A 20,284-nucleotide genomic window follows, 5' to 3' on the forward strand; every position below is an offset into this window, starting at 1 on the left:
AATGGCAAGAAGCTGAGAATGCTGCAAGAAGATGCAGATTCCCCAACTCCAGCCAGAGATATCGAGTGGCAGCAGCACATAGGTGCCTGTCGCTGAACAAAGGACGGCTGGACGAGATGCAAGGTTGGAGCTCCATCCCATTAAACCACTAATGCCTTGGCTAGGTGAAACCAAAGCTCTTTTTGCCCCTGCACTGTCTTTAGACCTCAGGAGGTTGAAAAATGCTGACCAGGTGATCTCAAAGTCCTTCAACGTTTATTATTTTTACACTGACACAAAATATTTCAGCACTTTCCCCTAATCGTGTTTGGCACTGCAGCCTGTATGGTATTAAGGATAACTGGTAAGGAATCGCATGCATGTGAAAAATAAAGGACTAAGTGGTAGAAGCAGTTGAAAGGATAAATATACCATTACGCTGGCTATGCTGGCGTCTCTTACCTGACTCATATTGACTAGTTGAATTGTGTAACACTCCACAGTGTTTCTGAAATGGGCCCATTACTGTGATGCCTAACACTACCAGAGATGACTGTGTTGAATCACAGTTTTTTTTTTTCCTGGATGAGAAAGACTCAATCAAGGAGACAGTCGCTTCGGCTGAGAAATACTTGTCCTTGGACAGGAAAAATATCTTGAAATGTCACTTGTCAAAGTGGTGCTTTGTCAAAGATAAAGTTTGTTCTTCATAGTGACCCAGATCTAACGAATTTTGGAACATGATGAGTAAATACTAAGATTTCTCAAGACATCTCAAAATTATATTCTGTATAATAAAGCAACCTCAGCATTGAAAGTAAAGTGACAATAGTTCTAGTAACCCAGAGTTGAACAGGAAATTTTGGAAAGGAGGAACATGAGCTGTTGCTTGGGGCAGGGTCACTGGTAGAAGGCTGCAGCGGTGGAAGAGGCTGCAGCACCATGTCCTCTGCAAATCCAGCACAGGACCTGATGTGGGACAAGAGGGGTGTGCCTCCAAGGAAAGACCAACTGCAATAACTGTGTCATGTTTTGGGAAGGAGATTGTTCTTCTGCAAGGGCGCTGGGACTGATAAGAGAAGCCACTGCAGCCAGCAAAGGCAAACGTGACCCACTCCAGTCCACAGACATGGACCAAAGGAGGCATCTACCAAGGTTCTTTGCCTGGGAGCCACACTGACACCTCCATGTGGCTACGGTGTTGAGGTCTTCCTGCACCAGCCCTCAAGAGGGGAGGTACCATGTGGGTGATCCACAGAGGAGGCAGGCCCAGGCTAAAATTAAACAGCATGGCAAATGTCCGCCAGAGCGATGGCACGCACCTTCGCCGGTCACCCCTTCGCACATCGCTTGTCTCCTTCCTGGGAGAAAACTTTTCTCTGCTCCCACTTCTTGGCCCTGACTGCTTTGTGTAGATGCTGTGTTGAGTCACAGGCAGAGCTGGTAGTGATAACCGCCCTCAGGGTAATCTTGGTGTCTGAATATAATATTTGCTTGATTATTTGTAACCAGCTAAACTGTGAGCTTCACAGTCCTTGCTCTTATTCAGTGCCATAAATAGTGTTAATGCAACACTTATCATCAAGCCTGCATGATGCTGATAGGCTTTCAGTTCATAAATCACATGCGTTTTTCATTTCTTTAAACCACTCAACATGACAAATCACACATCTCTTGTGTCAAACTGCCCAGAGTTAACAAGCTATGCTTACTTCACCTTACAGAAAGTTCAGGTCTATTTAAAGCCAATTTAGACACACACAAAGAAGTAATAGAAGTGTCGTTACACAGAGATGTATGGCAAGGCTCGGAAGAGGCTTGCCATACCCAGCACAGAGATGGGGCAGACAGATAGCAACAGAAGTCAGAGACAGAGATGCCCACTGACCGCAGAGGGAGGAATTCTGGGCTCAGGTTGGATCATGTGCAGTAGGAAACCTGCCTGACGCTGAAAGCAACACAAGAGTAAAGGAATGAAGCACAAAATGTGATCTCAGATTTGGTGTTTCTGCTGCTGGGAATGCTGTCCTTCAGCTCTCGTTGCAACTCTGATTGAGTTCCTATAAAAGGAAAATAGCAAACCATTGACAGGGCCAATTTAGTTACTTTAGCCGTGTTGAAGTCTACGTTTCCTTTTGTATGTCCATGGCCTAGCTGCTTAAACTGTGTTTCCAGTAATTAGCTGATGCGTTTTGTAGAATGTGTGGTTACCCATCGATAACTACCATGGCAAGAATCAAACTAATTTCTCATATGCCACAAAAAGTCCCCAGATGAAGTCATGATCACAGCCACAGTTACAGTCCCAAGCGATCTGTCAGTTGCAGTTTGGGTCCTCCAGACAACAAGGGCTTAGGAGAGGTTAATAAGCTCCACATTTATTTTTCTTGGTCTGCTCTATGGGTTGCCTGCTGGCTGGGTCCCGGGCAGGGCAACGATCCTTTGCAATGGGCTGCGGTGGTGAGTGTGTGTGCTGGATACACCAGGAGATTTGGCAGCAGGTGTCTTGGTAATTAATTTGCCCTTATCAGCAATAATAACATGGTGTAACTTCTTAGTGGAGAGGGGACCTGATGGTTACTGATGCGGTGTGGCTGCAAAGTCCCTCAGGACTGACATGAAGTATTTAGTAACGGTTTGCAAGTACCGAGTATGGATTTAGTTACCCCAATGCTTTCTGTGCTGACTTATGGGATGAGGGAAGCAGACCAGAAGCAGAAGCTCCATACACATTTGGTTCTAGCTTCTCAATCTCTCAGACAGTTTTTGAAGTGGTCTTGTGTGAGTGTATCACAGAATCACAGAATCACAGAATAGGCAGGGTTGGAAGGGACCTCTGGAGATCATCTAGTCCAACCCCCCTGCCAGAGCAGGGTCACCTACAACAGGTTGCACAGGAAGGCGTCCAGGCGGGTTTTGAACGTCTCCAAACGTGGGAGACTCCACAACCTCTCTGGGCAGCCTGTGCCAGTGCTCCACTACCCTCAAAGTGAAGAAGTTCCTCCTCATGTTAAGATGGAACTTCCTATGTTCAAGCTTGTGCCCATTACCCCTCGTCCTATCAATGGGCCCCACTGAAAAAAGACTCCTCCCATCCCTCTGGCATCCTCCCTTTAAGTATTTGAAAGCATTAATAAGATCCCCCCTCATTCTTCTTTTCTCTAGACTAAAGAGACCCAAGTTCCTCAGCCTTTCCTCATATGAAAGATGTTCTAATCCCCTAATCATCTTTGTAGCCCTTTGCTGGACCCTCTCCAGCAGATCCCTGTCTTTCTTGAACTGGGGAGCCCAGAACTGGACACAGTACTCCAGATGCGGCCTCACCAGGGCAGAGTAGAGGCATATCAAGGATATGGTTTCCTAATGACCACCAGGGCTGCGATTTCCTGTACAGCCTCCCCTTTGCTTCCTCTTCTGTGGTATTGTTTCAGACAGGACCAAAAATTTGGCCCTCACGTAATATTGGTGACGCTTCAGAGCCACTAGATTTCTTTCTTGCCTTAATATGGGCTAACTGTTCCCACTGTTCAGGAATAATACATTGAAGGATTTGCAACCAGTTGAATGGCATACGTGTGTAATAAAATACAAGTGCAATCCCCTACCCCGAAAAGACACAGAGGTCGGTGTGAGACCTGCAGCCACATGATAAAAAGCAAGGAAGGACTGGCTAGTACTATGTCTCCCAGACACTGTAGGGGGAAGGAAAACCTAGTTCCTAAATTAATTCTGAGTTACAGGGGAGATGAGCGTAAGGAAAATAAATGTAACTCAGCACAATGTTTAGCAGTTGACACGACAGGAAGTTTAAAGTCCAGCCAGACGTCTCACGCTGTGCATCGCCACACTGTGTCTCCAGCCAGTGCTGAGCAGCTGTGAGAAATCAGCACCAACAGCTGAGGATGGAGAGCCCGAGGCGGAAGAAACCCTCTTCGCTTGAGCAGTCGGTGGTGTAGCACTGCGGACTTGCTGCTGCTCCTATCAGTTCAAGAAACCACCAGGCAGAGACAAGCAGAGGGGCCCCTGTGGGACGTGCGGCAGCCTGGCTGCTCCCTGTGGCGTGGAGTTGGAGCCTGCATGGGGTTGTGTCTATACAGGAAAATTAACTGTTGTTTAAGATCCCGGTGCTAGAGGGAGGTTTGGTCTGCTCCGGCTGCTTGCGCCAGCAGTCAGGCTCCAGCTGAGGAGGGAGGTCCTCTGGAGGAGAGGAAACAGTGGGTTTAAAATATGACTTGAACCAGAATATTGCAGTTTTGAATGCGTCGGTGATAGGAACTCCCAAGAGTCTCAAGATTCGTCTCTTTACCTGGGTGCAGGGTGAGATGTGCTGCAGGTAAAATTTCCACGTTGAGTGGAGGGAATGGGGGCCACAGCCTGCAGTGCGTTTGTGGTGAAGCAAGTGCGAAATAAAGTGGTCTTTTGCAGGAATTAAAGCATGGCAGGGTGCTGTGTTAGTGAGCTGGGGACTCAAGGGACCCTTTTGGGAGAGCAGAAAGGGTTCATGTTGCTTGGCCCCTCTTCACATCAGGGAGTGTCTAAAGAGTGTCTGTAGCTCAACCACTGCTCACTAGGAAATCTCACTCCCAAGAGCATCACCCACAACCTGCCTGTACCAACTACCTAAACTTCGAGGAGAAGAAGCTGCATTTACCAACTGTATTATAGCACAGAGCATCGCTTGATCACCACGGGGGAGGCTAAATGGGGTTTGTTTCACTACTCTTTTTATTCAGCTGTATTTTCTCCACCTCTCACCACAGCTGGGATCTCTTCTCTGCTATAATAGCTGACAAGACACCTACAAGCTCTGAGCGTGAGGCGGAGGATTTCCACCACGGGGCAGGTGGGTTCTCCCAAGCACGTACCTGAACAGCATAAAAAACACACCTACATCACTGCTTTAACAACCTGAGGCTCTGCAAATGCTGGGGTGCCCCAGCAATAGCCCCCTGAGCCTTAGCAGAGCGGGGTGGGTGACACCTTGCACGCATCCCGGCCTCTCACCAACATGATGGCATCCCATCACTTCTGCCAGGGAAAGGGGCTGCTCCCAGGGTAAATTACGGTAGCTAGCAGAGTCAAGGTGTCATAGCATGAGAGCAACTGGATTATCTAGCCCCTGGCAGGGTCAGACTGGGAATTCGTTTTACTGTGTTATATAATTTGATATTAATGAACAAAATTGTCCTACAAAGTGCCAACGTGACTCAACCCCATGACAGAAAACTGACACCCTCCTCATTCGCCCAAGGGTTTATATCACATTGAAAGTGCTTTTCCCTTCTGAAATGCCAGAAGGATGTTTTGAACCCTGCTTAAACTGTTGATTTTTCTTTGCTTTATTAGTCGCAATCTCACCTCCTGAAGAGCTCGGTCTTTGCCAGTGGCCTTAAACAAAAGCAGCGCTGGAGCTGGCAAAGGGAGGTCCAGAGGTGAAGGGGACCTGTAATACCCTGTGAGGAGGCAGCAGCATTGAGTGAGGAAGTGGTCCCCCATCCTCTCTTGCCCTCTGACAGCCGGGATATAGGGCTGTGAGAAGAGCCCTCTCCTTCCCCTAGGATTGGTCTCCTTTGGGGGTCTATCTGCCCAGGCTCCACCTGAGGCAGGTGTGGTGGCACTGCACGGCAGAGCCCCTGCCAGCAGCAGCAGCAGCTATACCTCTCTGCCTGTGGTTCCCTGTCCTCACCCCAAATACTTGCCTTCCACAGGCCTTAGTGCTGCTCAAAGGGAAGCATGTAAGAGTTTGGTAGCTGAGGGCAGCCCTGTGTTTGAGGACACAGGGAATTACCCCAGGCACTGGGAGCCTTTGCGATGAGGCTGGACAGGATGTCATTGTGCTTCATTGGCTCCTGCTGAGCCCAGAGCAGAGAAGCAAAGCAGGAGATGACACAGAGTAGATGACAGGTTGCCGTAGTGCCTGTGTTAAACCCAAGCTCCACATCCACAGTAAGGGGCGTCTGAGTTTAACTTTTGCACTAAAGTTATACAGAATATTTGTAATGCTCCAAGCAAACTCTTGCAGGTGTTGCATTGGAAAGGCAAAGTCGCTGTAGGTCCCTTGTGAGTAAGAAGTTGCAACAGATGTGGAGGTGGCTCTTACCCTCACTCCCACCAACTTGTTGGTTGGAGATCCTCATCTGCCAGGATGTCCTCCAGCCCTGGGACTAGCTGCTTGTCCAGGCTCCTACACCAGCAAATGCTATGCTAGCTCAGACCTCAGCTCTTCGTGGGCAAGTGTTTAAAATATGTGAATATTGCTATTGGTGTGTTTTATTTGGTCTGTTTTATTTTGAGTAGATTATGTCACAGCTGGTTTAATAGACAGTCATATTGATTTAGCTGCAGTGTCATTCGTCCTTCACTCATTTTTGGAGCTGAATTTAACCAAATCTTCAGTAACTGGTCAAATTTGCATACAGTCAAACACTCTCTCTCCTTTGCTGAAGATATTCAAGGACTCAGCATCTAAGGTCTATGTTGGGGTCCAGCAGGGCACACTGGGACACCCCAGCCAGATTTGGGACTGGGTACTGCAAAGTGCCTCAAAGATGAGGAGCAGGGGGTCATGCTGTAATTCTAACTTTCTTCATCTCTTCAGAATGTGAAAGTGTGATAAGAAAAGTGAATGAGGCTGGGCTCTTCTGCAGCCCCTCCTGGTCCCACAGGATCCCGGTGGTCTCCAGCACACCTCTCACCACCCTGATTAACCTCCCAACCATTCTCTAGTGCAAGTTGGGACTAAAATCTGCATTTTTCCAACAAAACTTGTAATTGCCAAAGAACCTCAATGGATTTCAGATTCCAAACTGCCTTGGATAATCCACTGATAATCCTTGCCTAAAATCACAGTATTTAAACAATTCAAGGCAAGTATATGAAGATGAATTAACTCATGCTGTAGGTAACTACTTAGTTCTCCAAAGCAGTTGTAACAACTTTGAATGCAACTTGATGTCAAAGTCCAAAAACAATATTTCCCATTTCCTTAGTATTCTTTATGCTTTTGACACCCACACAGATAGCGTGTTCACAGAAGTGCTGTGCAGATATGGAGCAATATTATAGCTTACATTAAAGTAAACCATAAGAATCACAGAATCACACAGTATAATAAGGTCAGAGCCACAGGTGCATAGACAGAAAAAGAGTTACTTATTTGTTGTTCAACCAACAAGTTGAGGGAAAAACCAAGCAAATGTTTCTGTCCATAAATCCTAACAATGAAATCAGAAGCAGCAAACTTAAAGCTTTGCAAGTCCAGATCATATTGTTTCTAAGTTTTGCTGAACCAAAGTGACAATTTGACAGGGAAGCATAGAGCAGAAGGAGACATTAGCAAGAAACCTGAGATGGGCAAAGGGTGGTTATCGTCTGCCGAGTATTGATGTTTCATGCAGGTCAGGCAACAACAATAACATACCCTAAAACTAATATATTTTCTGAGTTCCTGATTTTTAGTACTCTGCAGAGTTATGATTTTTCATTCCCAGGTTCACCTTTTGAAGGCCTTTCTCAGGTTTCCCTTGAGAATCAGGGCTGGAGCGGTATCCGCTGTTCTGTGGTGACTATGCCCTTAGGAACCCCAGGTTTTCCCAATTCCTGTATGAAAGCTGTGTCTGGTGGGGAGACCTCTGTTTTCACTTGAGTACTTGCCGCAGAGCCCTTGTGCCCCGGCTGCAGGCGCAGGACCTGGAAGCCAGCGGGTCCCCCAGCCCCAGGGTGATGCTGGCCCCAGGCTGCAAGCCCGGCTGGGATGCAGAGTGCCCACCCAGGCCTGGCCAGTGGGAAGCACCTGGCACGGGGGCTGCGGAGAGCTGCATGTCACGGAGCAGCAGGGGGGAGGCAGGAAGCCCTGCAGGTGCAAAATGCCCTGGGACTGGAAAGTAGGAGAAGAGGAGGAGGGAGGAATGCCCCCCATTCCTCTCTTTGGAGTAACTGGAAATGAGTACAATGCGCGAGTGCCCTGGGTGCACGGGGACAGGCTCACCTCCCCAGATCTTTTCAGATCTGCCAGACAGATAAGTAGAAAAGACATTTGCCAGAAAGGGGAGTTCCACTGGCTTGAAAATTTGTGGCTGTGATTTGGACCCTCGTCATGCCCACGTACTCTGTCACTGCAAGAGGAATTCAGTTACCATGGGTTACCCTATCAGTACGGGGACCAAGTGCCTCCCCTCCCAACAGCTCTATAAAAAGAGTCTCTCCAAGATACCCCAGTGGCTCCTGCCTACCAGCACAGACCGGGAGAAACTTGGCCACGGGGAGAGAGGGAGAGCTGCCAGAGGAGGTGTCAGCATGCCATCCGCTTTCCAGTTTCAATGCCACTTCGTTCTTATCTTCCTGGCAGCCTCCAAGGGGGAAACCAGATACCTAGAGGTGAGCAATGGGGCTGATGACTAAAGCACCTCACTGTGCTTTTAGCTGCTGTCTTCTAACTTGTACTCACAGCTTTTGAGCATTGTGCTTTTTCCTCTCTCCTCTCCTATTCCCGCTCCTCCTGCATTAAACCTACACCTGGGTAACATTAATGCAATTGTCCCGTTCCTCCCCCCCCCCCCCCCCATTTGTTTATCCTTCTTTTTCTCAAACTTGCATTTTTGCTAAGCATTTAAGAGACTCGCTGTGCAGTGAGCCGCTGGGCTCACCTCTTGGGTATCAGGTTTGTTCCCCTCTACTGCAGGTTCACAGCTTTCTGACTGAGCTCTTCCACAGCTGCACTGTTTCTGGAGGAGGGATTTAATCTGCAGGTGCCTGTTCTTGAGAGGTGTAGGGAAGGGGCTGCATTTCACTTTGCCCCAGTCTCTTCTTGCCCTCTTTCCTTCACCAGGTGAGGGATGCTGCTGAAGATGAGCCCTTCCTGCTCCTCAGTGAAGATCTGAAACGCGAGCTGTCTGCAGGGCAGATCTACCGGCGGTCACTCCGTGAGTTTTTTTGGTGCTCTGGTGGGGACAATCAGTGGGTGGGAGAGTCCTGGGGGGAGCTCAGGGCTCAGGAAAGGGAAAGGGGCTATTTGGTAGTGACAGAGCTGCAAGCACTTTTTTGCAAGGGAGGGGAAAAGAAATACAAAGTGTTAGAATCTCAGAAAAACTGTGCTTGAGGCAGAGGGATCAAAACGGGGGCTCTGAAAAGAGGTTGGGGCTCAGAGTTGAGGGTCCCAAATAATGTCAGTGTCCCTGGGCAGGGTCACAACTCCAGGGGATGGCGCAGGTGGGAAAGCTGTGACTAGAGAGAAATCTAAAGGAACCGGGTGCTCGTGCATTTGTGCACATACACACACACAGAGTTTTCTGCTCAGAGATCCTTCGGCATGCATCCCCCCCTCCTCCCCCCCGTACCACCCCATCACAGGCTTGTGCTTACACCTGCAAGTTACTCTTCATCCTCCGATGCTCAGCAGGCTCCTAATAGCTTCAGCTAGGTCTCCGTCCCCTCACCGCCAGCTGGGTCTCAGCGCCGGGGTCTCTCCTTTCTCCCCTCTTCCCTGTGCCAGGGGAACCGGTGCTGAGTCTCCCTCCCCAGCAGGCTGAGGCAGCAGCCCCATGGCTCTGTTTCTCCAGGGTGCATCGACATGCTGAGTATAGAGGGGCAGTTCACCTTCACGGCAGACCAACCGCAGCTGCACTGCGCGACCTTCTTCATCGGGGAGCCTGAGGAGCTCATCACGATAGACTACGACTTTGTAAACATCGACTGCCAAGGGGGCGATTTCCTGAAGGTAAGAAGCTGGCGAGTCCTGCTGCCCTTCCCCTTCCCTGCTTTCATCTGACGTGTGAGACATTTGCTACGTGTGGAAGGGGCAGGCGAACGCGTGTGCGCACAAGTTTGTCTGTGTGTGTGTGTCTGTGCAGAACAGGCTTTCACAAAACAGCTGCCCCCGGGATGGCTGTTCCTCCTCCCTGAGGCACTTTGGGTATGTGTGTGTCCCCCATCACCACCCCCCTAAAGAAAAGTTGGGTGCAGGCTGAGGATCCCTCTCCAAACTGCAGCACCGGTTCTTCTGAACTTTTCCAGGAGCACTTCTACTGCATGTCCATACATGGGGGACCGACTGAAAAGTTTGGTCAGTATGAGCCGAGCCCCTCAGCCCCGTTAGGAGGGTTTTCTCAGTGCACCATGAATCACACAAGCCATGCAGATAATGACACAGCTCTCTGAATGGCTGTTGCTGCTCCGGGACCTCCGCTTGCAGGTCACTTAGCATCAGCTTATTAATGAGTGGATTGTTGCAGGCTTTCTTTCACATCGCCGCACTAGAGCTTTTCAGGACGTTGGCTCTGAACAGAGAGAGCTGCATGACTGAGAGCCATTTATATTCCAGCATCAAAAAAACTTTACCAGAGCATTTTGCTGGCAGGCAGAAGTGCTGACCAAGATCTGAACTCGGTTCAGGAGAGAAGGGGGGGCTCGACGGCCCCTTTCATTCTGCCCTTTGTGCTGCATGGCTGTGCACAGCACAGACCCCATCCCACCCAGTGGCGAGCTGAGCTCCGGGGTGGAGGGGGAGGAAAGCTGCCTTTCAGTCCTTTCCTTGTCTCCCTCTCTTGGAAAGATGCTGTCCCGCTGCTCGCTTTACCCTGGGGAATCCTGTCCCTCCATCCCATAGCCCTGGCTGGGATCTCTCCCCACGTTGCTCCAGGGATGCTGATTTCAGCATCTGCAGGTCCAACGATTTTGTACCTAGGCTTACAGCCACTTGTGCAGGCTAGAAAAACGCTGAGAGACCTTTGAGGCTTTACAGAGATTTCCTTCCGTTGATCATGGGGTCCCCAGTTTCTGCATTATACTATTGTATTTATACAGGCAGCTTTTCCCCGGTGTAATTTGAGCACCCACGTCTCATTACTTCAGAAAATTTACAGTTCTGGCAAATCCAGAGACTGATGCTGCAGCTTTTCCTTGAGGAATTCCCACACATACTCACATTAGGTTTACTCACTGAGGTGATAGCAGGATCCAGTCCTTGGATTTTCAAAGTATTGACTGGAGCATAGAAGGAATTATCAGGTGAGAGTGGCTGGGAGGGAATTTAAACCCCAAGGCAGGCAACCGCGCAGCTATGCTGGAGTTAATACAGATTTCTAATTCTGACATGTGTGTGACACATTTCCCTGATAATGGTAAGGGCAAATTGTTGCTATTTTTATTGTGAAGGAAAGATTTGTAAAGGTTGCTGCTTAAGGTCCAGCCAAGTAGGCAGCATTTGTTCTGCTTTCTAGTGGTCAGGACAAGCCGAAATAGCAGACACAGAAGAGAGCAATACCTCTGCCAATAATTCCTCCCCGAAGCTTTATCGTATTCCAATACCTCTGGAAGGCCTCCGGGCCCATTAATGACAAGCTGCAAAATACGGATGGTGGAAAATTACAGGCCAGATCAATGGACTTAAGTTACCCTTTCAAACTTTGGGCATTAAGTTTCATGCTGCTTCCAAATCAGGCTGGTCAAAAACTTCTCTTAGTAGCAATGAGATTGCAATAGTAATAAATAATAAAATAAAACAATTATGCAAATGTGATGATGCTGGAGCAAAAAGAGCTGCTTCCCTCAAAAAAAGGTCACGAAAATTGTCACCTGAAGGAAATAAAGACCACATTAAAATTTGTATGTGTCCCTTTCCTAAATACAGATTGAAGCTTGAATAATAAGTTAAATGCTAGGAAATTGATCAGTACAAAGAACTTTTGTTTTTAACGAGTGACTTTGAACAGGCCATCTGGTGTCAAAATAAAATAGTGTTGGTAATACTTCATGTTTCTGTTCTCAGCTAACAGAGCAATAAGCAAATGCCTTGTTTTCATATATTGAACCTCTGTAGGTATTTGATGGTTGGATACTCAAAGGAGAGAAATTTCCCAGTTCCTTGGACCATCCCCTCCCCACTTCCCAAAGATACGTAGACTTCTGTGACAGTGGAAATATTCAGAGGAGCATCAGGTCATCGCAGAACGTGGCGATGATCTTCTTCCGGATCCACCAGCCAGGCAGCGGATTTACTGTCACAGTCAAGAAAAACACCAACCTCTTTCGTAAGTCTCTGAGTTTTTATACCATCAAATGGGCTTGTGTTTGGGGCAGGAAGCAAAACGAACATGTTGGTTTGCATTGAATTCTCTCGCTGGTGCTATCTGCACGGACAGGGCTTCGGTAACGGCAGCGGAGCCAGGCACACCTGCACGCCTGAGGATTTGACTCGGGCTCAGTGTGTGTCTCCAGAAAAAGTAAGAGAAGTGCAAGAGGTAACTCAGGCATGACTGCAGTGTACAGGACCAGAAGGCTCTTTCTTCCACAGATCTCTTCCCATCTAGTATTGTCATGTTCTAACACATTTGGCCAGAACAAATAGTAGTTATCTAGAGAGTTTAATCTCAGCAATTTCTAGATCTGTGTGAACAATGAGGAAAAAATATTTGGAAAAGTTCAACAGCAAAACTAGTGTATTGAATTGTTACGTGATAGTTATGAGTGATATATGATCCCAAGGATCTATTTGCAAGTTATTTCCCTAAGCCTGCCAGCTGGCGAGGCACAAATGACGGTCACTTGCATCGTTTTTCCAAGAGGCAACAGAACATTTAACAATTATTGTTCAGGTCAGTCTGATTTATCCACCTCACCATGCAAAGGATGAAGATGGCGGCATGCCTGCCCTGTCCTTACTATGAGCTGTTTAGACACAAGCCTGCAAGCTGAATCTCCACGCTGGTGTGGCTTTGTGCCTGTGGATGTGATTATTGCGTGCAGCTGGTGGTGGTGGCTTGTGTCCTTCACTGGCCTGCTGAAGCAGCTGCAGACCTCCAGGTCTTCGTGGAGGATCCCTTGGGTTGCACACGCAGATGATAAGCTACTCCCTCACCTGGACTGTTAAGATTGAACTTCAAGATAAAAACAGCATGTACCTGCTCTAGTTTCAATGGGATGTTTTGCGGGCTAAAGAACTCCAGTTAAGAGGAGCAGAATAGGACTTAGGGGTTTACTGACAATTATTAGGCGATAACCAGTCAAAGCTAAACAAAAGCTCTGCATCCATATTTAGCCTCCTTCAAACTGGCAAACAGTACAAGCACCCGACAACATAAGCTCCTGCTGTATGGATTTGGGGTGTGAGCTCTCTCCCATTGACCACTTCACCCTCAAGTCCTGCCAGACCTCATGCTACACAGTAAGCAATGGGCAGGGAATTTTTAGGGAACAAATGTTACGCAAGAATCTCAGAAAATTCCATATGCATATTTTTCAGCATTTGGTTGTAACTCTCAGTAATTACATCATCTGTTCTTTGTTAGTACTGAAATTACATCGTTTTGCTACATGCAGTGATGACTGCACAAGTAACTCTTGTACCTCCTCCCGTCCACCAGCTTGCAATGTCATCTCTCAGACTCCCTCGGGAAGGTTTACCATGGTCATTCCTCATCAGCACAGGAACTGCAGCTTCTCCATAATCTACCCAGTGGTGATAAAAATATCTGATCTTATCCTGGGACATCTAAATGGCCTCTTTTTAAAGGTGAGTTGTTTGTTTCCTAAGAAATTACTACCATGTGCAGTTTTCCTGGGCACGGGAGAGGGAAGGGGGTGAGGTGGGGATAGCCTGTGAGTGACACTGGCTGCTAAGGCACGTGCGCCCCTGACCATGTGCTTGCACGCTGGGGGCTCTGGTTTCCCCCCCAGAGATGAGAGCGGGGTCTGTCTCTGTCCCATTGTCTCTGTAATGTTACAGAGGCGATCAAATTATGCAAAGCACCATTAATGCATGTAAATATTGCTTGCCATAACAAAGGGTAAGAATTTCATTAGGAAGAAAGGAGTGCTCTCCCAGGGAGCTGTCTGGCTGTATTTAAACTAATGAAAGCAGGAACAACTCTGAACAGAGAAAGGAGACACGGGTTAGAGAGTGAGGTATTAGCATGAGAAAATACAAACGTGCTCACAGCTGACTCCCTGCTCAGCATGCTGAGCATCCTCTGCTCCATCTGCTCTGATGCCCAGCACGGGGCTGGTGTTTAGCCACAGCATTTGGCGCGTGGTTACGACCAGACCAAAGAGGACAAGAGCTGTTGGTGGCACCCCGTGCCTGGGAGGTATAAAAAGGTGCAAATTCCAAAATATCCACAAGGATAGGAGCAAGAAAGTTTGTTTTCTGCTGCCAGTGAGACGGGCAGCCTAGGTTCTTCATGGGGACTGCCAGTGTCTGAGCAAACCAGGCTTTGAGAGACGGGCAAGTGAGTTGACTCATTCAGCAGTGGGTAGAAAAGGGACAACAGCAAGAGGATGATAAATAAATTAGGCACTTAAACAGCAGCATATGGGTGACAGCAAAAAGGTGCACGAGGTGTCCATAGAAGAAGATTTTGGCAAACAGCATTAATTTTCAAGAAAAGAACACTTGTGAATATAATATACACTAAGCCATTGTTGTCAGGCAAAACTACTGTTTTGGTTAATACTTACCTTAATTAAATTTTGCCATGATAGCATGTTTTAGCAACACTTATTGCTTGGGAATAAGTACGGTATAGTGGAATTTAAGTTCTTGCCTGCCAGATTAATGTGGGCACACGTGCATCCCATGCCTGTACTAATTTGATTACATGCCTAAGCACCCAGAATCAGACTACTTATCTGCACTAAAAACAGTTGAATCAACACCTCAACTACTTGTCAGTAATTTTCAGAGCCTACTTTGGTCTTTCTTTGGAATCCCTCAAGGAAATTAACTGACTAATGTCAAATTGAAGTAGTGTTGCTCAGGATGAGAACAGCCTGATTACACACAGCACAGAGGACTGTTGGCTGCAGTCGTGTCTAGAGAACTCCTACCTTAATAAATAAAATAAATGATAAATAATTTTTAATGTCTGTCTTTTTAGAAACCATCAGCAGGCTGTGCAGGAGTGGGAGATTTTGTAGAGCTGCTAGGAGGAACTGGCTTAGACCCATCCAAGATGTTTCCACTGGCTGATCTCTGTCACTCCTTTCATGGATCTGGTAAGAACTCCTCCTTCCACTTACCTCCACATGATAAAAAAATTAGCCAGAGGGAGTCACGCAGAACACCCCCAAACACAGATTTCATGTTGGACTGGTGAACTTCACGTGTAGCAGAACATGAGAGCTAAAGCTATTGGAGCCTGCAGCTGGGCTGTGTGATACAGCACACCCACAACCATCTTCACTTGCCCCTGCAATAATCATTATAACAAGGTTAAGTTATACATATTTTTCAAATGCTTGTCCTATGACACATATGATTATTAGACTGTCAACAGATAAATCATTCTGGAAATTCATAACACGTGAAGGCAGAGCGGTTACATTTTCAGTTAAGGAGTTTTTTCTCACTTACTCAGTGTTTCCAAAGTGTCCTTTTCTGTAGGAGTAACACATACTCCAAAAGCCTCAGAGCTCCCACTCTGCTTTGAAGCCTGGAGGAGCTCTGAACCTGTTTCACTATCATGCCAGGTCGGTGACCTCTTTGTCACCACGAAAATAAGAATTCCCTGTTTCCCAAACGTTGTAGGGAAATATACATTTGTTGTACCTCGGGAGTATGAACAGGTGCACCGGAGAAGCGGCGTCCCTGCAGGATTGGAGAGCAGGAGCACGCCTGGCACTTCACCTCTGTGGTCTCCCTAGCCTTTCCTCACACCACAACTTAATGGTCCAGGCACTGTTTAAGGCTTTAACTGGCAAGCGCTGGTGCTGAGTGAATATTGAGCACTGTGATGAGATTAAAATGTGCTTTGCTGGTGTTGTGACGGAAGGGAAATCCCCCACTCTCCCAACGACCCACCAGATTTCTCCTACAGTGAGGAGGGTGCTCCGAGTTCCTCAGATGAAGTAGGCTTTGCCAAATCCCTGCTCAAACGGCTCATCTAAAGCAGTGGTTAGTGGTATGCTTGATTTCCCCCAGAGTGAGGCCATATGCTGGGCACTGCCATTTGAGTTTGTCTTGCTAGGACTCTCTCATGCCTTTGTTACTGTGGAAAACCTCCTTATGCACAAACCCACTCATCCCTCTAACGGAAAACATTTCAATATCGTTAATTTTTGGTATCTCCAGGGTAGGGTGCCGTTACACCTTACCCATCACCCACTTTTCCAAATGCAAACAACTACAGACCTCTGCGTCTTGTCTGTCTATACATACCTGAGACTGCGGGTGGATGGGAAGTGAGTGGCATTTGCATGAGTGAAGGTTGCAACACTTGATTAAATACCCAAGCCATTGTAAAGTAAAACTAACAAATACAAAAGAAGGTATTTAGTCAGCAATACCACCACCGGCTGGTCGTTACTCCACACAAACTTGTGTTGTTTCCAAAATCGTATGTATCGGTGCTTTAATTTCCAACACTATATATCTTTTTTCCCTCACTCTCACATAAGTGTGTCTTTATATCTCCTCTATATCTCTTTTCCCTAACTAGCCCAAATGAAGATTGGCTGTGACAATACCGTGCTGAGAATGGTCTCCAGTGGCAAACACATCAACCGTGTGACATTTGAGTATCATCAACTCGACCTGCAGGAAACGAAAAACAGAAAGGAGAACAGCATTGAGGAATTCTGCTTTCCCAGTATCTGAGACACCAGGACACAAATCTTCACATAGCTAATGAAAATAAGGTTCTGGTGAATTAAAAAAAAAAACATTTTTCCTTTAACCAGATGGTATTGTCAAGCCTTTCTATGGTACAAGCATATTTCTTTTTTCATACCAATCAGTCATTCCCATGAGCAAGCAGGAAAAAGCAACCAATATATTAATCTTTGTTATTATCATAACATTTTTTTCTGCAGTATTTAAGCTCATTTACCACATCCAAAATCAATAGCAAGAACAGAAGGCTATGTTTCCCATAGAAATATTATTAGGAAAACAGACACAAACACTCTGTGTGTCTAGTCTGAGGACATATGAAACCCACGATAAGTATAAACTTCATGCAGCAACTTTATCCTTTTATATCAGGTATAAACAAACAAAAAACCCCCAGATGGTGGAATACACTTCCAGTTTTGTAAGAGGAAACCCGGCATTAGTGTGTGTGAAATCTACTAGTTTGTTTATGACTATAAATGTACTATTTATTTCTAATGACATGTTTTTAATAAAAATTTATAGCATGGAAACTTCCTTACACAAATCCAAACATGAATAAATACATTCAAAGAGTTGGCAAAACATTATTATGTTGTATTTTTTCTGGAGAGCTCTTTTAACATTCTGGTGAAACTTCCTAGGTCTTGTGCAGTTTTCTGGAAATGACAATTTTGAACATATGTTGCTGTAAAACTGTGGACTATTAAAATAACATTATGGGCAGAAATCTGTTTTGCCAATGTTGCATACACCATCACGTGGTGTACGCTCCAGCTGTACACTTACTGGCACCGTCCCTGTTTAAGGCTTTTGGTCAGGTGTCCTGCTGGCCCATGGAGGCAGGGTTACACAAATGTAGATGGATTTTTTCCAGGCCTTTGTTAACCCAGCACAGGAGTGTAAGCCTGGAAGGCTCTAGGAAGCACAGTGCATCAAAGGACCAGAGTTGTGTCCTAGCTTGGAGGGAGGTACACGGAATCATTTGTATGTTTTCCGGGAGTGATACCTGGCTGTAACAAGAACAAACTGTTCCTCCTCTGATATTCAATTAACGGTCAACACTGATTAATCCAGCTGCATGCCTGAGATCTTCAGCACTGATTTCTGACTCTTAATCTCATAGTCAGCCACCAAAAATCAAGTGTTTTGAATATTTCGCAGCTCTGAAGTTAATCCCCCCCAACTGAAGCCAGTGAACACTACAGGATGCCTCAGAATCTCCCTCTGCAAGGTTCTGCGAGCCCAATTTTGGTGACTGACTCATGAACAGAGGGCTGTGTTTGGCAGCCTGGTCAGAGTCAGGCAAGTTTGTCCACATTGCAGGGCTGTATTTATGGAAAAGGTGGCGTTTGTGGAGATGTTTCACTTTGTTCCAAATAAAAATCAGACAAAACCATTGCTGGCTGCCCCAAGGCATGCAGCAGCCCTGGCTCAGGGGTCTGACTGGGGTTCTTGGACACCAGCCCCATGCAACCCACCATGGGCTTCAAGGGCCCTCGGTGCAGTGCTGGCAGTTCTGGCATGGCCACCCAGCACCAGAAACATCAAATCAGGGTAACAAAAAATCAGGGCTTAATGAAACAGCTTTTTGCCTGAGGAAACTCACAGTGATAGAGGATCTCTGTCCCCAGCATCTCCCTCGTCTCATTCTTTCTGGGTGCCTGTCACTGTCAGGGTGGCTCTAACCACGTCCAGCCCCACCAGCCTTTCCCGGGCACCCTTTGGTGAACCAGGGCAGGTTTCTAGGTTGGGCAGTTTGGGAACAAGCTCGGGGTCTCCCATACCTACGTACATGCCTACCTTTGAACTCGGAAGAGAGAGAGGTCTTTAAAATGACGTTTCTTGGTCACTAAGAAACACGGGAGGAGTTGAAACATCAACGGATTTCAGGTCCAACAGCTCAAGACTAAATCACCAGTGAAGATAAACTCACAATCTCTTGCTTAGTGCAGTTTCATAGTGGGATTTCCCACCTTTCAGCTTTATGCGGTACTTTTTTTTTTCAATCCTAACATGACCTAAATACCTCCAAAACACCAAGGCCCTATAGAAAAGACACTTAACATTCAGAGATTTGAGATTTCTCTTTCCATGGTATACAGAAGTGGACTCTATTACTAAGAAAACTTACTATTATGGACAGAGGAGAATGAAAAACAACACTCTGCATAGGTGTCGTGGTTTAGGCCCATCTGAGAACTAAAGTAAAATAACATTGCTTATTTGAACAATTTCTGTGTTAGAAGCAAAGTTACTGAACAAAATTGGTTCTGTTTTACCTCAAACCAGGACATTAGGACAGCACCATCTATTGCTATTGCTCTATGTGTAACACTCAAATACATGGTGGTTTTCCCAGAACCTGTTGCCACCTCACCTACTCCTTTTAATCAACATAAGTTCAAGCAGCACCGTCAATCACATCACTCCACTCCCTTGTCTGTCTTGGAAAAACGCAGACCCCAGCCAGCCAGCTAGCCATTTTTTGGTCTGTGCTTTAAGCTCTACCTCATGTGGAAAATCAAAACTCACTTCAGTCTGTGTACCTGTATTTATGGAGGCCCTCGTCATTTCAGGAGCTGCAGAACTTCAGTCACAAGAAGTCAGGTCATAGATGTCAAATGTCAAAACTCCCCCAGGGTTTAGTTCTGGAGAAGTAAGGAAATCAGTATGCTCCTGAATGAAATGAAAGGAAACAAAGGCAATAAAAGCACTGCAAGGGAAAAAAAAAAAAAAAAGGCAACTGAAACTTTGTAAAAGGAAAAAAAATAGAAAGCAGGACAAGAAATGTGTGAATAACATGAATATCTGTTGAAAGAAGCAAGAAAAGAACTTATCAGTCAACAGGGTTGTAGCCTGGAGGCTTACAAGAGCTGTAAAGCCTCCTAAGAATTAAAAGTAATCAAGCTCCTAACAATAAAAATGTAACATAAGTCTGTGAAGAGGCACTGTATGAAAATCTTGGCTTTAAGAAGAAATTGTACATCCAGGATTTAAACACCTTGACATCTGTCATTGTAGGCAAAATCACCAAAACTTACAATTAACATTAAAACACACAAAATTGTCAGGAGAAGATGTGAGTGACAGGCTTAGTGCAGACTCCGATGTCTGAGAATGAAGTACTTTTCTTCGTCTTTTTCATTTGGCATCACCACTGACATTCCCCTACAGAAGTGATGTAAAAGGTGGGATGATACCACAACAACACTAGACAGCATAGGAGCACCGTGCTAGATTTAGAAAGAAAACCACTGAACTTGAACTGATGGGTCAGCCAACACTCAAGCAACAACTGAAAAACTCTTCAGCACCACAAAAACTACAAAGGAATCTAGGGTGAAAATTTGTTGTTTGCAGGGAAGTGAAAAATCAGCAATTCTTACTGGAATCTCAACCTTGGAAGATAGAGGGGTACAGGACATGAATCAACTCCTGCATTTCTGTACTAACATGAAATACAGGGTGGCTGTTCAGAAAAAAATAACATAGTGAGTTGTCCAGAGGGAGGCTGAATTTCCCACCTTAATTAAGATTGACCGATTAAAAGTCTTCTACTTAAGACCATGCAATAAATCTTCAGCTTAAGTGTTATTCCTATCTTTACCAGGTATAAATGAAATAAATTAATAACAGTTGCAGAGACTTATTGGAGAGTGGTAAGTCTTTGTTGTTGAAGTTATGCAGAAGAGAAGACAG

At 46.2% G+C, this 20,284-nt stretch overlaps 1 protein-coding gene across 1 annotated transcript; it reads left to right on the forward strand.

Annotated features, from left to right (window-relative positions):
• Positions 1-8,274: 8,274 nt before the first annotated feature.
• CRHBP (corticotropin releasing hormone binding protein) lies at positions 8,275-16,567 on the forward strand (the record flags this gene model as incomplete). Its single annotated transcript, XM_082497708.1, has 7 exons — positions 8,275-8,355; positions 8,807-8,900; positions 9,537-9,694; positions 11,795-12,005; positions 13,338-13,486; positions 14,850-14,967; positions 16,410-16,567. 7 exons carry the CDS (start codon positions 8,275-8,277, stop codon positions 16,565-16,567), a joined length of 969 nt encoding a protein of 322 aa, XP_082353834.1.
• Between the last annotated feature and the right edge of the window lie 3,717 nt (positions 16,568-20,284).

This window comes from Vanellus vanellus (assembly GCF_965231255.1).
Source record: "Vanellus vanellus genome assembly, chromosome: Z".
NCBI lineage: Eukaryota > Metazoa > Chordata > Aves > Charadriiformes > Charadriidae > Vanellus > Vanellus vanellus.